General features: G+C 43.4%; 1 protein-coding gene across 2 annotated transcripts; it reads left to right on the forward strand.

The window, feature by feature from the left end:
* The first annotated feature begins 1,426 nt into the window (after positions 1-1,426).
* On the forward strand, positions 1,427-7,457 carry LOC139612108 (oocyte zinc finger protein XlCOF22-like). Of its 2 annotated transcripts, XM_071467323.1 has the most exons (3): positions 1,427-1,767; positions 2,557-3,072; positions 5,708-7,457. In XM_071467323.1, the coding sequence occupies exons 1-3, from the start codon at positions 1,596-1,598 to the stop codon at positions 6,895-6,897; spliced, it is 1,878 nt and encodes a 625-aa protein (XP_071323424.1). In that variant the 5' UTR covers positions 1,427-1,595; the 3' UTR covers positions 6,898-7,457. The 2 variants fall into 2 exon arrangements, with proteins under 2 accessions (XP_071323424.1, XP_071323425.1); XM_071467324.1 differs by lacking the exons at positions 1,427-1,767; positions 2,557-3,072 and adding an exon at positions 4,720-5,126.
* The last annotated feature ends 9,223 nt before the right edge of the window (positions 7,458-16,680 follow it).

A 16,680-nucleotide genomic window follows, 5' to 3' on the forward strand; every position in this document is an offset into this window, starting at 1 on the left:
CTGTTCAGTCCTCCACAGTTTCCAGTCATCACCTGCATCTGTCCACAGCTTCGTAAAGAGCTGAAGATTTATTCACACGTCTCATCAGAAAACATCAGAGAGGAAAAGATCAACTTTGACTGTGAAACTCTGCACCATCATATGAACCATCTGTGCAGGTGCTCTGGGCCGTTAAAGGGAGCGCTCTGATTGGTTTACAGCATCTCACAGGTGGACAGCTCTCAGTTCAGGTGTGAACTCAGCAAACACACACTGACACCTGATCTCTACCTCATTCACATCCAGTCAGACACAGATCTCACTGCAGCAACGCTCAGTACGGATCCACAGGTCAGAATCCAGACCAGCTCTGAGACTGCTGATCCTGACCAGCAGGGGGAGTCCAGACCTGCCAACACACACACACACACACACACACACACACAGACATACACACACACACACACACTCACACACACACACACACTCTCACACACACACACTCACACACACACACACACTCTCACACACACACACACACACTCACACACACACACACACACTCACACACACACACACACTCTCACACACACACACTCACACACACACACACACTCTCACACACACACACACACACTCACACACACGCACACACACACACAGACACGCACATGCACACACTCACACTCACACACACACACACACACACACAGACATACACACACACACACACACTCACACACACACACACACTCTCACACACACACACTCACACACACACACACACTCTCACACACACACACACACACTCACACACACGCACACACACACACAGACACGCACATGCACACACACACACTCACACACACACTCACACACACACACTCACACACACACACATACACACACACCTCACTCAAATTTCAAGAGCTCAGATCAGAATGACCTGACAGTGGTTCACTGTTTGAGTTCTGTTATAGTGTCTGGATGGAGCCAACTCTGTCCTCTGTAGCTACGGTAACCAAGGTCTCATATATAACAACTTAGAGGACACTGTCCAAACCTGGTTCAAGACACATATGAGTGAAGAAGGACAAAAGGCAAGACACACAAGACAACAGTTGGATCAGGACATGTGACATCTGGGTTATATATTCTCTGATGAGGCTTTACTCTGATTCACATGCTGGATTTGTACTGCCTGTCTTTTTATCCGTGTCAACACACTAACAGTTAACATGTCTGCCCCAGACATCTGAAGCCCCGCTGATCCTCGTCCTCTCCAGCTGAAAGGATCTCAGCTGGATGTCTTCACAAGCTGCTCCACAGGTTTCAGAAACCTTCGTGTCTCAGCTGCTCAGTGTCTCATCTTCCAGTAAGAGAGAAGAGAGACGGTAAGTTGTTGCCGTTTTGTTTTCAACCTCTGTTCATCGTGAAATCAAGTGAAGAGCGGAACGAAAAGCCGACGCGCTCGCTCCGTCGGAGGCTTGACAGTGCGACACCCAGCGGAAGTAAACAGAGGAGCGCTAGCAGCGTTAGCTCCGTGGTGTGGGGTCGCCTCCGGACGGTGGTGTGGTCGTGTCTCCGCTAAATGTTCCCGCTGTAACGAAGCAGCGATGTCTTCGCTTCAGTGTCTGAGAGAGTTCGTCACCGAGCGACTCGCTGCCGCTGCTGAAGAAATATTCCGAGTCTTTGAGAAAACCGTCGTCGAGTACGAGGAGGAGGTGGATCGTCAGCGCAGACTGCTGGACCTGGTCCTGAAGCCTGAAGTGAAGCTGCACAGGACAGGTCTGTGGAGCCACGATGGGCTGAGTTCACACTGACAGAGGAGCGGAGCTGCTGAGTTTCTGCTTCCAGAGAACAGGAGACCGGCCCACACCCAGCATTACAGGCACACCTGGACTTCAGCATCACATTCACTCCTGTCACACTGATGAAAATTTAAAAAAGGGACATTTGACTGCTTTTTATTTAGAAGTTTATAAATGTCTCCTTTCTCACTTTAAAACGTCACTTACTGCACTAATTCTTCTTGAAAATAGAAGTATATGTTCTCTCATCTTTCCTCATGATTTTTGAGATATTTTGACTTATAAAAAACTGAAGCTACAAACAGATACCTCCTGGTAATACTGCAAAGCTGCTAAAACACATTTTTTTCTGAATTCATGAAAAGAATAATGGCTTCACAGTTTGTAAATGCTTTGAAAGAGTCTTTACGTTCACTCTGTAAAGTGTAGGGTTTGTATGGGTTTGATAAGCACAAATGTACAAAAGGTACAAAAGGTTTTTGAAGCTGGACCCAAGTCTAATGTTGCCTGGATAGAGAAAACTCACTGAAATGTTGTTCATTTAATAATAAAATGAATTAAAATTTCCCTAATTTGAAAGTGAGTTTCAAGTAGCATGAAAGATTAGAAGAGAATGAGCTTACAAAACAATATTTGGTGAAAATCATTTATTTATTATAGTGTCTTTACTTTCCCGTCATTGTCGAATCTGAAACTAACTTCAGCGTTGTCATTTTCCATCAGCACATGTGTGTAACCTATCTCTTGTGTCCCTTTGTCCCTGCAGAGCTCCCACTGCAACATGTCTGTAAGGAGGAGGAGGTTCTCACTGAGCAGCAGCTCTGTGACCAGGAGAGGAGCTCCAGTCTGGACCAGGAGGAGCCAGAGCCGCTCCAGGTGAAGGAGGAAGAGGAGGAACTCTGCAGCAGTCAGGAGGGAGAGCAGCTGGTACTGAAGCAGGAGACTGAGACCTTGATGTTGACTCCTGATGAGGAGGAAAGTGACCACAGTGAAGCAGAAGCAGACAGTGAGCAGCAGCTCCTCTCTCACACCTCTCCTGTAGCTGAGAGCCAAGAGCAGAGAGGAAGCCGACATGTGGACTCAGGATCAGCTGGAGCTGCAGAGTCAAAGCCGCAGGAGAGACGTCACAGAGACAGGAGTCACAGTGACGATGAACACAACTCTCCCACGTCCAAGACTGACTCTAATACACACACAGGTGAAGAGGCTTTCAGATGCGACACTGGTGGAAGAACATGTGAGTGTGAGTCTGGAGTGAATAAACATCTGAGAATCCACACAGGTGAGAGAATATATACCTGTGAGACATGTGACAAAAGTTTCAGACAGAGAGGCAACTTGTTAGATCATATAAGAACTCACACAGGTGAGAAACCATTTCCTTGTGAAACATGTGGGAAAAGTTTTGGACGCAGTAGTAATCTGAAAGTCCACATGAGAATCCACACAGGTGAGAAGCCGTACTCCTGCAGCACCTGTGGGAAAAGATTTGGGTACAAGTCAGTTTTGAAAGATCACATGAGACAGCACACAGGTGAGAAACCGTACTCATGCAAAACGTGTGGGAAGAGTCTCAGGAGTAAAATAGGCTTGCTCATCCACATGAGAACTCACACAGGTGAGAAACCATATTCATGTGAAATATGTGGGAAAAGACATCGTAACCAGTCAGCACTGAAAAATCATATAAGAACTCACACAGGTGAGAAGCCATATTCTTGTGAAACATGTGGGAAACGTTTAATATCTAGTTATGTATTGAAACTCCACCAAAGATCTCACACAGGTGAGAAGCCGTGCCACTGCAGCACCTGTGGGAAAAGATACAGCTGCACTTCAGCTTTAAAAAAGCACATGGCAACGCACACAGGTGAGAAACCATTTTCTTGTGAAATTTGTGGGAAAAGTTTTGGACGTAAAAGTAATCTGAAAGTCCACATGAGAATTCACACAGGTGAGAAGCCGTACTCCTGCAGCACCTGTGGGGAAAGGTTTTGTTATCAGTCAGTTTTGAAGATGCATATGAGACGGCACACAGGTAAGAGGCCGTACTCCTGCAACACCTGTGGCAAAGGTTTCTGTCAGCTGTCCGACATTAAAAGACATTTAAAAATTCATACTCGATAAAAATCATTTATGTACAAAACACATGGGAGAGTTTTTAGACGTAGCTGTTCATGGACCAAACACAGGGACTGACGGAGGTGAAGAGCCACACAATGGCAGCTCCTGTCAGAGTCAGCTCACACAGGAGATGAGATCTGAGCGGAGAAATGAAACACACCTTTCTTTGGTTGACTGCAGCTTCATTTACTGCAGCACATCTCCAACAGTGACATCAGGCCTTTTAAACTGGCCTCATTGTTTTCCCTTCATTTGATGATATTACTCATGTTTCTGTTTGCAGCAGAATTTTCTTTGAACCTTGTTTTGTAATCTCCCAAATCTCAGAAAAAACTTGTAACAAATGGAAAGAACTGACTTATTAAATGATTTTTATTTTGCTGTTGACTGGACTGTGAACTTTGATGTTGATGTTGGGTCATTCATGTTGTCATGCTGCCAACTACACTCTTTTCATTTTTGTCTTGATCATGTCCTTTAATTTGATGTTTTTATTTGTATTTGATTTCAACAACTTGTTAAATCTTTTATTTAAAAAATAAAAATATAAATCGATGCATTGAATGATGATCAGTGTGAGAGAGTAATGCACACAGTGATCAGTGCATAAAGGAACCCGGGCAGTGAAAGGTCATTTTAATAAGGTGGAGCTTATTAAGGTGATGGTGTCAGATTATCTGATTCACACTGAAGTTTAAAGCTTCAAGAAAACTGTTGATCACGGCTGCAGATCAGCGTGACCGACATCAACAGGTTTCATAGTGTTCACTTAGACAAGAGCAGTTTTAATGTTAGAGCTGATTCAATAAGACCTGAGAACATTTCCGCCGCAGCTCAGAGGACTGATGATCAAACTGCTGCCTTTTGGTCTGAGGGGAACGAAAAGCCGACGCGCTCGCTCCGTCGGAGGCTTGACAGTGCGACACCCAGCGGAAGTAAACAGAGGAGCGCTAGCAGCGTTAGCTCCGTGGTGTGGGGTCGCCTCCGGACGGTGGTGTGGTCGTGTCTCCGCTAAATGTTCCCGCTGTAACGAAGCAGCGATGTCTTCGCTTCAGTGTCTGAGAGAGTTCGTCACCGAGCGACTCGCTGCCGCTGCTGAAGAAATATTCCGAGTCTTTGAGAAAACCGTCGTCGAGTACGAGGAGGAGGTGGATCGTCAGCGCAGACTGCTGGACCTGGTCCTGAAGCCTGAAGTGAAGCTGCACAGGACAGGTCTGTGGAGCCACGATGGGCTGAGTTCACACTGACAGAGGAGCGGAGCTGCTGAGTTTCTGCTTCCAGAGAACAGGAGACCGGCTCAAGCTTTAAACCCACATGTTCATCAAACCTACATTTTACTTCAAAAATAAAGAGGATGTGACAACACGCTTAAATTGTTAAAGCAATGTATTTCTGTTTTCATAAAAAGAGCAAAACCAACAAGAATAAAAGATAAAACTAACTAAAATAAAATAATCTTATGAAAACACCAAGTTGGACCTGAAACGTCAAAAGCTCATTCCCCTTAGTTTTGACCCTGTACCGTGGGACGTTTAAGGGCCGTCGATCATCTCGGTGGAGAGGACAGTGATGTAAGAAGATGTGAGGGCTTTAAGTGTGATCAGGAGTATCTTAAAGTGAATTCTGAAGCTTACGAGCAGCCAATGAAGTTGGACCAGAATGGGGGTGATGATAGTCCTTATTATTGTACCTTTACTTTCCCGTCATTGTCGAATCTGAAACTAACTTCAGCGTTGTCATTTTCCATCAGCACATGTGTGTAACCTATCTCTTGTGTCCCTTTGTCCCTGCAGAGCTCCCACTGCAACATGTCTGTCCGGAGGAGGAGGTTCTCACTGAGCAGCAGCTCTGTGACCAGGAGAGGAGCTCCAGTCTGGACCAGGAGGAGCCAGAGCCGCTCCAGGTGAAGGAGGAAGAGGAGGAACTCTGCAGCAGTCAGGAGGGAGAGCAGCTGGTACTGAAGCAGGAGACTGAGACCTTGATGTTGACTCCTGATGAGGAGGAAAGTGACCACAGTGAAGCAGAAGCAGACAGTGAGCAGCAGCTCCTCTCTCACACCTCTCCTGTAGCTGAGAGCCAAGAGCAGAGAGGAAGCCGACATGTGGACTCAGGATCAGCTGGAGCTGCAGAGTCAAAGCCGCAGGAGAGACGTCACAGAGACAGGAGTCACAGTGACGATGAACACAACTCTCCCACGTCCAAGACTCACTCTAATACACACACAGGTGAAGAGGCTTTCAGATGTGACGCCTGTGGAAAAGCTTTTCAGTATAAGTCTGGACTGAATAAACATGTGAAAATCCACACAGGTGAGAAACCATATTCTTGTGAAACATGTGCGAAAGGTTTCAGGTGTAGAAGCGACTTGTCGGCCCACATGAGAACACACACAGGTGAGAAGCCGTATATTTGCGTCACCTGTGGGAAAAGTTTCAGGTGTCGAAGTGAATTGTTGGATCATATGATTACACACACAGGTGAGAAGCCGTATATGTGCAAAACCTGTGGTAAAACTCTCAGGACTAGAGCGGGCCTGTTGATCCACATGAGAACTCACACAGGTGAGAAACCATATCCGTGCAAAACCTGTGGGAAACGTCTCACAACAAGAACAGGCTTGATTATCCACATGAGAACTCACACAGGTGAGACCCCGTACCCCTGCAGCACCTGTGGGAAAAGGTTTAGTGCAATGTCAATATTGAAACGGCACACGAGAACTCACACAGGTGAGAAGCCATATTCTTGTGAAACGTGCGGGAAAAGTTTTGGGTCTAGTGACGCCTTGAAAGTCCACTTAAGAACTCACACAGGCGAGAAGCCGTACCACTGCAGCACCTGCGGGAAAAGATTCAGTAACACTTCAGCTTTAAAGAAGCACATGAGAGTGCACACAGGTGAGAAGCCTTATTTTTGTGAAACCTGTGGGAAATGTTTTGCGTATAGTAGTGTCTTGAAAGGCCACATAAGAACTCACACTTGAGAACCCGTGTTCCTGCAGTGCCTGAGGTAAAAGGTACTTTGATGTGTCTCACTTGGAAAGACGTAAGATCACTCAGGGCCAAGCAGCCTTGTGTTTGCAAAGCATGTGGGGCAGCATTCAGAGGTTGTTTTTGGACAGAGCACACAGGAACCAACAGCAGTGAAGAGCCATCCTCAGAGGAAACAGGAGAAACCATCAAAATGACCTTGAGTAGAGAACAGCAAGTAAAAACACTTCTGCAACAGCTACATCTCTGTTTTCCACTGAGAGGAAGTCGCAGAATCTCAGTTAACGTGATACATTATCAACAGTATCATCAGGTTATGTTAAACTGCCTTCACGTATCCCTTCACATGACTGGATGACTCATGTTTCTGCTCGCAACAGTATTCTTGAAACTTGTATTGTAAGCTCCCAGAAAAAAGTGTGTGCTTAATTATCAACAAATGTAAATGGCAGACTCTTAAATTATATTTATTTCAGTATTTTAGTTGTTTGTGAACTCTATGCTGAACCAACGACACTCTTTTTTTTTAAATAAAAGGAGCCATATAAATAAACTTGCTTAGTTTTGTGACAGAATTTTGATAACAAGAACATTTCTGATGTTCCTGATGTTCCTAAACTGATGAATGGAGTGACTGGTGACTATGAGCACCATTAGTTTAAGTGGTGGCAATACGGGAAAGTGTGTCCAAACTTTCGACTGACTAATGAAACGTATCTTATCATCTCAAACTAGAGAAAAAGGATCAGTGAGAGGGAAAATGCTTGCAATATTTCCAGCAGCGCAGTGGATAGAAGATGCACTGAGAGCAATCATGTTCAGACTCAGGCTCACCAGTCGTTTTCCAGTGCAGTCACTCAGACAGCAGACCAGACGTACAACATGAACATCTCAAATGATCGGTCTTAAATTGAGATGCTTATGGGAACCAGCACATAGTGATATTAAAGAAAATGAAATGGTGCACGAGGTTGCAAAGGAGGCCACAAAATATAATAACATTTACTTGGCAGCTGTAGCAGAAAAGAAACCAAGAGCATAATGAAGCAGAGGTTGAAGGAATGTTGGCCAGAAGCAATAAGATGAAGACAGGGATGGACGGTGGTTTTATAGATGTCAAAGGAAAGTGGGAGAAACTTGGTATGCAGGAAGAGGTGAGCTAAAGGTATCGAGACTTAGATTTGGACACTGAATTAAAAGTGAACTTACAAGCAGATGTGACTGAGCATGCCCGTCAGAATAGGGTGACTACACATGTCTGTTTTCCAGGGACAGTTCCTGGAAATATCCCCGGGTTTTTAATTGTGGATTAAGAAATGGGCTAGATATCTAACTAGACATCCTAATCCACAGTGTGGACCAGTTGGTCGGGGCAATGCAACGTTACATTGTTCACCAACTGTCAATAAAGCTAAAGAAAAAGAGGAAGGGGAAGGAAGAAAACAAGACAGGAGTCACAGTGACAACGAACACAACTCTCCTATGTCAAAGACTGACTCTAATATACACACAGGTGAAGGGTCAAATGTGACACTGGTGGAAAAAAGTACAAGTCTGGATTTAATGTACTCCTGAGAACTCACACAGATGAGAGACCATAATCTTGCAAGACCTGTGGTAAAAGGTTTAAAGGCAATGTTACACATGAAAGTGCACACGGCCGAGAAGAGTGTGGAAAGAGTTTTATATTGTTGGTCCACATGAGAAAACACAGCTTTTGTACATAGGAGTGTCTTGAAAGTCCTCGTAAGAACTCATACAGATGAGAAACCGTGCAGGTCAGAGTTTAAGAAGCACGTGTTAATTCATACAGGTTAGAAACATTCAAAAAACAAGTGAGTTTTCAGACTTGGTGGTTAATTGATGGCCCAACATGGGAGGAGCCACGCTGGTGTGACATCACATCTCTGCAGCGCCTGAGAGTAAAGATACTTCAATGTGTCTTGATTGGAAAGCATATAAGATCACACACAGGCAAGGAGCCTTGAAGGAGGGCATTTAGTTCTAGTTGGACCAAACACAGGAACTGACCGAAATTGAAGAGCCACACAGTTGCAGTTGAGTTTACACAGGAGAAACCATACAGATGAACCTGGAGAGCGAAGTAGACTTTGCAATAGCTACATCCCTGTAATTGAGTGCAGAGCTGCCAACATGTAGGCATTTTGACATCAAAGTACACTGGTACGATTTGTCGCTGTAAAGTGCACAAGCTGGTTTGACCACTTGTGCAGAACTCAAGTCGGTGCCAATGAGTGTCTGGCCCAGTGCTCGGCACCTGGCTGCCCTCTGACCAAAACTGGCCAACCAAAATCTACAATATCGGACATTTAGCTTTAAGATAGATGTGGGACTGGAGCTAAATATCTTTCAAGCAAAAGAAGAAGAAGGGTTCGACCAATCACAGTGTGGGAGCCACTCCCTTGCCTGCACTCACCTATGACCAACACATCAGCAGGTGGGGATGATTGTCGTGTTATTGTGTGTCGTCTCAGCAGACAGCAGCTAAGACCTGAAAGTCGATAGCATCACAACACGATAGCTCTGGCTGGCTGGGGCCTCCAGTGAGGGCCGATCTCTGAACTTCTTTGCAGTGGTAAACAGGCTGTCGGGGATGTGAAAGTGTGAGATTGTGACAATAGTTAAATTGCTAAAAAAAATTGCTGTTTACATATCATGGTCTCTGTAACAGTGACAAGCACTTTCATGTTTCATTCCCTCAGAATGGATGTGGGTTTGCTGTTGGCAAGAAGCTTTTCAGTTTTCACTGAGACTTTAAAGTAGAAAAAGCTCCACTTGCATTTCACACACTTATGGAGCAGTACCACCTGACACTTCCTGGGGAGGGCTCACTGCTGTTTCTACTCAAAGAAAGCTGGTGATCTGGAGAAAGCATCAGCATTTCTCCAGGAAATCAAATGAAGTTTTATAATGAGGTTCGGCAACAAAGAGTAAGAGCTCATCCCAGTTTCACACCACAAGCTTAAACACACCTCATCCCTTCCTCTGAACTTTGACCCCTTTTTTCTTTCGCTCTCCCTTTTGCCTGAAAACAGGAACTTGGAGCTTTATTTATCTGAGTGTGAAGAGACGACTTCCCCGCTCTGACTCTCAGCTCCCAGGCCACAACAATCTTTTCATCCATCAACCTCCACATCATACAACCGTCCACAACCCAGATTCCTTCATCGCTCACCCTCCAGACCCTCATCCCCTCATCCCCTCATCCCCTCATCCCTTCATCCTCATCCACTGATGAGCTCCTCATTGGCTCATCAGTGTGTCGGCCTTGTGTGTTTCTGGTGTGAATGTCGTCATCATCAGAGGGTAACACCTCCAGAGCTCTGCTGCTGCTGCTGAACCCACATTCTCACTGAAACACTTCCCCCTCAGTTCTCAGAGAAAATGACCTCAGCCTGAACGAGGAACCAGCAGGTCTCAGACCAGTAACACCATCTTCTCTGTTCTCATCAGCTGCTGCAGTATCACCATGTTGCTCCATGAAGCAGGAGCTTGACTTCTTCTTCATCTTTTTCAAATTAAAACACATTCAAATGTGACCAAATGAAGAAGAGCTCAACTGAGGAAGTGACATCACAGGAAGTGGAGGCTGAGCTCATCTTTAAGAATAAACCTCTTCACAGACTTGGACAGTTGAGAGAATGAGAACCAGAGACAGAGACAGAAGAACGATGGCTGAGTTCAGATGGATTTTCCTGCTGCTTCACTTCACAGGTGAGGACACAAAAAACACACATTAAAGAAACATCACAAGACTGCGTCCATCTTTATAATGATGCTTTATTTAGTCTTGTGTTGTTAACTGAGGCAGTAAAGTCTGTGGCTGAGTTCAGTCGACTCTTTGAAACCAAAGACCAGACACACGTGTAAATTTCTCTTGGATCTAAATGATCCTCTCATGAAGTCGTCGTCTGATTTCTGTCTATTTGTCTAATTTCTCTGTTTCTCAGCTGCAGCAACTGGACAAAATTCTCCACACGTCTCTGTCAGAGACGGAGCTGACGTCACTTTAACTTGTCAGGATGTGATACCTGGTCAGGTTAAATGTGACGGTACGACCTGGATCTTCAGTGGTTCAGGAAGCAACTCATCTGTAGAGCTGATTGATCTCGGGCAGATTGGTGAAGAAGCTGAATCTAAATCAGACAGACTGAGTGTTACAGAGAACTGTTCTCTGGTTGTAAAGAAGGTCACAGCTGAGGATGCTGGCCAGGCACCTGCAGACAGTTTAAATCAGGAAAACAACAAGGTCCAGACACTACAGTTTATCTGTCTGTTGTTACCAGTGAATATTTCCATCAACCTGTCTGTTAGAACAAAACACTGAAACATCACAATCATTCTGATTATTACAGTGATGAAGTTCACTTCACTCTTGTTGACCTGCTCTGTGTGGACACATGGACCCTGTAGAAACACAGTAGAGTGGCTGTATGAGGGGAAAGAGGTTGATTCCACAGACATGAAGACACCACAGTCTTCCTGTTCTGCCTCTGTCACCTTTCAAACATCTCATCCTGATCAGAGGGTGAAGAAGAACAAATACAAATCACTGAGGTGTAAAGTGACAGATATTGACAGAGGAACAGAGCAGCAGTTTAACTTCAGGGCTCAGATATCAGAGGAGGAAACAGGTGAGAAATGATCAGCTGTTTACATCATGTTCAAGTCACTTTTCTCTGTTGATCTGATGGATTTGAAGTTTTAATATTGCACCAACGTTTATCATCTGTTATTTCTTTTTATAAAAGTTAAATTAGTGACAGAGAAGACAAACAAAGGAAACACAACAAACCCACAAGGTAGTGACTAACCCCCCCATCAGAGAACCACTAGACTGTGGTTGGAGACATTTGCCTGTTCTCTCCGTCGTCCTCCTCACAGTATTATCACTTGATTAAGTTCATATTAACATTGATCATTAATAATTCATCTGATTCTCTTTGTCACTGAGATTGATTGAAACTGTTTCAAACAGAAAAGAGATGAAATGAAGAATTTTCCATCGTCCTGAATCTGAAGTTAAAAGCAGGTTTATTAGCAGACGATGTGTTGAGTTCCAGTTTGAGCTAAACGTACAGTTACCCTGTGTTTTCCAGCAGCGCAGTGAGTGTCCTCAGGTTTAGATCAGGACAATCTACAGACGTGGAGACGTCTCAGTCTCCTGCTCTGTCTCGGAGACATTTCCAACAGCTCAGCTTAGTCAGAACCAAAGTGTGAAGAAGAAAAGAGCAGCAGCTTCGCTGGAGTCAGAAGATGAGGAGCAACATTTAGAAGAACACAGATCAGGTCTTTACTTCAGGCTCTGAAGTTTATTTCACTTCAATCAGTGAAATTTCATCTCAGGAAGGAAACATGAAGAGTTTTATCTGTGTTCACTGTTCAGGTGGAGGTGGAGCAACAAGGAGACCAACAACAACAACAATAACAACAACAACAACAACAACAATAACAAGGAAACCAACAACGACAACAACAACAAGGAAACCAACAACAACAACAACGAAACCAACAACGACAACAGGGAAACCAACAACAACAACAACAAGGAAACCAACAACAACAAGGAAACCAACAACGACAACTGGGAAACCAACAACAACAACAACAAGGAAACCAACAACAACAATGAGGAAACCAACAACAATAACAATCACAATGGGGACATCTGAAGGGAGAAACAACACAACATCTACAAACAAAAATAATCCAAAAGGTAAAGACTGACCCTCTCTCTCTCTCTTTATATATATATATATATATATATGAATTTTTTGTATATATGTGTATCATTGTATTATATATATTATATGTGTGACTGTGGGAGGAGAAAAGCATGTTGGCACTTCAGACATTACAGACACAGACACACAGACACACACACACACACACACATACACACAGACAGACACACACACACAGACACACACACACACACACACACACACACACACACAGACACACACAGAGACACACACACACACACACACACACACACAGACACACACACCCACACACAGACACAGACACACACACACAGACACACACACAGACGCACACAGACAAAGAGACACACACACACACACAGACACACACACACACACACACACACACAGACACAGACATCAGTGACTGTTTCTTCTCTTCTGTCTTCAGTCTTGCTGTGGTTGTGCGTCACTGTGTCTGTGGGTTTAGTCGCCATGACAACAGCTGTTGTTGTTGTTCTCATCAGACGGAAGAAACGTGAAGGTGAGAAGATTCACGGTGAAACTTTGATCGATGTGAAATTTGTGCGTCGCAGCTGAACTCAACTGTTTCTTCTTCCAGAGAACAAAACTCAGACGGATGAAAACACGGTGAGTCGTGGTTTGTGTGTGAACTCTGTGGTTCTTCATGAGGACGTTTCACTGCTCATCCATCATGTGACCTTTGACCCTGCACACACACGACGCACCTGTTGTGTTACGCTGCACAGGTGTTGCCTGTGTTGTGAGTCCACAGTCTTTGTGTTGCGTTCACAGGCCGATCCTGAAGACGGAGTTTCCTACGTCTCCATCAGCTTCACCAAGAAGACCAGGACTGCAGCCCGGGTGAGCCCCCTCACTTCCTGTACGGCAGCGCCGCCGTCAGACCGACATGTGAACGCCACTCCAGATGTGTGGTCATCTGATCAGCTGATTAAAGCTGCAGCAAAATCCACTCTTCAGTCGTTAACTGTCAACAACTGTCAGACCTGTCAGGTGGTGTTGTGTTGAGGCTGTGTGTGTGTGTGTGTGTGTGTGTGTGTGTGTGTGTGTGTGTGTGTGTGTGTGTGTAATCTGTGTGTTGTTTCCCTCCAGAGAAAAGGTGGTGATGATGATGATGAAGGTGGAGCAGTGACCTACAGCTCTGTGAGAGCTCCCTCCTCTTCAGCCGGAGCCTCCACTGATCCCAGTCACCTCTACACCACCGTCCACAAACCAAAGAAGTGACGTGTTTCCTGTTGGTGTAGCGACTGCAGGACTGTTTGGATCTCAGGTGTGAAGATGAAGGTCGCTGTTTCTTTCCTTCGCTTAGTTTTAGTCAAACGACAAAACAGTGACAGAGTCTTAAAGTAATGTGTGATAATGGTCGTCTATCACAGAGGACACAAGGTGAGAGTTTTATCTGCTGTTCAGGTGAGAGACAGGTGAGAGAGTGAGGCGTCCTCTAGAGGTGGAGAGTGAGAAAAACAGGGGACAGACATTTAAACTGGGGCTTGAATTCATTCTGTTTTTTTCTTTTTTTGCTCATCATTTAACAGATTTTTGCTTTTCGCTCGTTACATTTTATTATTCATGTTCATATTTTTCTCTGATTTATTGTAAATTTTTTTGTGTCTCAGGATTTCAAAATAATTTTCTTGTCCTTATTTCTGAAGCAGCTGCTTCGTATCACATAATCACACATTATTACGTTATTATACCTTATTCATTATACGTTATTTTATCCAGAATGTTATTTGATTAAGGAAACCAATGATTAAGTTTTGTGAACATTGTTGTTTCTAATTTTCATCATTTGTATAAATAAAGTTTGATTCACTCCATGTTTGAAACAGTCAGTTTGTAATTTTCAGTGAAGTCCCATAATAGTTCCCTGTGATTGGCTGCCCAGCTGTCAGTGGATGAGATTATATATATTACATGTAGACAGAGGCTCAGTGAGAATGTGACAGTACAACCTGCAGTGACTCAGGAAACAGCAGCAGCAGCAGATCTGGTTCAAGTGTCCCAGTGAACTGTCCTCTGGTTGTACCACACACCAATGTCATATATGACACATATGTCCTGATATCAAGAGGGATGTTAACATGTGTTACTTCTATTATTATCACACATATGTCCTCTGGATATTTGAAGGCGAGTTCATGACAAACGTCTAAACACTCACTGTAAAATTTAAATATGTACAAAAATATCTATGATTCAATTTTTTGTGGTAAAACATGTTGTGACCATATGTTAATGATATATATTTATTTATATATGTATGTTTATTAAAAAAACATACATATAAAAATTCTATATTCTTATCTATGTTTTTCTTTTTAATTTTAAACACGTCTCATTCTGGGAAACTGGTCTCAGACTTTTATATACCAACATATACTGACAGGCTGTGATGAATATATATCTATGGAACATATTCTACAGTATAAACAACAAACAGAAACATAGACACATATGTCTATATATGAAATTGTTCCTATTTCTAATAGGTTTTATATATAATTTTAACATATATGTTTGTATTTCTTATGTAGATGTGTTTCATATTCAGTGATTTAACGTACAGTATGTACATATATTACATTTGCACATGGGACCATCAGAGCAAATGATACGAGACAATGAGCAGGAAAAGTCCTCAAAGTGCAGTCAGGTCACTGATGATGAGGTTCAGCAGGGACCTGAGGGACAGTTTAGTTTCTGTTCCTTCAACACGTTTCTGTTTGTCACCACAGAGCGGCACCAGAGATCCTGGTCCCCCGCCCTGCACCATGTGGCCAAAAGTATACAGACACCAAACATTTACTCCTCATCAGTCTGAGTCCTGAGAGTGAAACTTGTTTTACTGCGGCAATAAAATCTAAATATTATAAATAAATATTATAATATGCAGTGACGACATGATCAGTTTGGGGGATTTTCATGTTTTCAAATGAGATGAAGAAGAAGAGGAGTGAAAAGAAAAAGGGAAAGAAAGTGAAAAAAGACAGTGAAGAAAAGAAAGAAGGGAGAAGAAAATACTGAAAAAGGAGAATAAAAGTGAAAAGAGAGAAGAAAGGAGTAAAAAGAAAAGAAAAAAGAAAGTGCATCATCATTACCACATAAATAAAGTCAGTAAAATGTACAATATTTATATCTGACATGAGAAAATCCACAGAAAGAATCTGAAACGTGAAACCAAACACGAGATCATTCAACTGGTTAATTTCCTCCTCTGCCAGTGTCTCAACTACCAGGTCTTTAAGTTTAATGTCATTAATGCTTATCATGACATGTGGCTTTAAGGGAGGAAGGAATAAATACTGAGTCTATAAATCATCAATAAATGATTATTGATTATTGTCAATTTAAACAGTTTGGAATCACCAAACTTCCTCTGGTTCAGATCCTGGAACAGATTCAACACCAACATACATTTACTACACTCACATGCTCTGTGTCTCACACACACACACACACACACACACACACACACACACACACACACACACACACACACACTTAGTAACAGTAATTAGTGTGTGTGTTGAGCATGAATAAATTGCAGTTGGAGGGGGGCTGTTAATGCTGTTGAGGACAAAGGGCTGTCAAACAAACTGATTCTGCTTCGCTGGAGCTCAGGACACATTCCAGACACACGAAGGCCGACGGCGGAGTAAGATGAGGAGATCAATTAAAACAGAAATATGGATGAACTCCTCAGAATCTGATCTTTAAAGCTCATTCTTACAGATAAGCACTGTTTCATTTACAGACCACATCCTTTAGGTATTTTGTGTTGAAGCTGAGCTACGGCCCCTCACCTCACCCAGCCCAACTGAAGCCATGCATGAGAGTAATTACATCATTAGGAATACAAATGGGCTAATTTAGCTTTTTTTTTTAACTTGTCTAAGAATCTATAAGACCATGACCCAATTTCAATGCCCAATCACAACTCAGAGAAAATCTCCTGAGCCAATGGGATGCTTGAAGCCGCCCACCTGCATGCATAATAATAAGAGG

Source organism: Trachinotus anak, unplaced genomic scaffold (genome assembly GCF_046630095.1).
Source record: "Trachinotus anak isolate AG129_WGS33_773 ecotype Australia unplaced genomic scaffold, CSIRO_AGI_Tana_v1 ptg000031l, whole genome shotgun sequence".
In the NCBI taxonomy this organism is placed as follows: domain Eukaryota; kingdom Metazoa; phylum Chordata; class Actinopteri; order Carangiformes; family Carangidae; genus Trachinotus; species Trachinotus anak.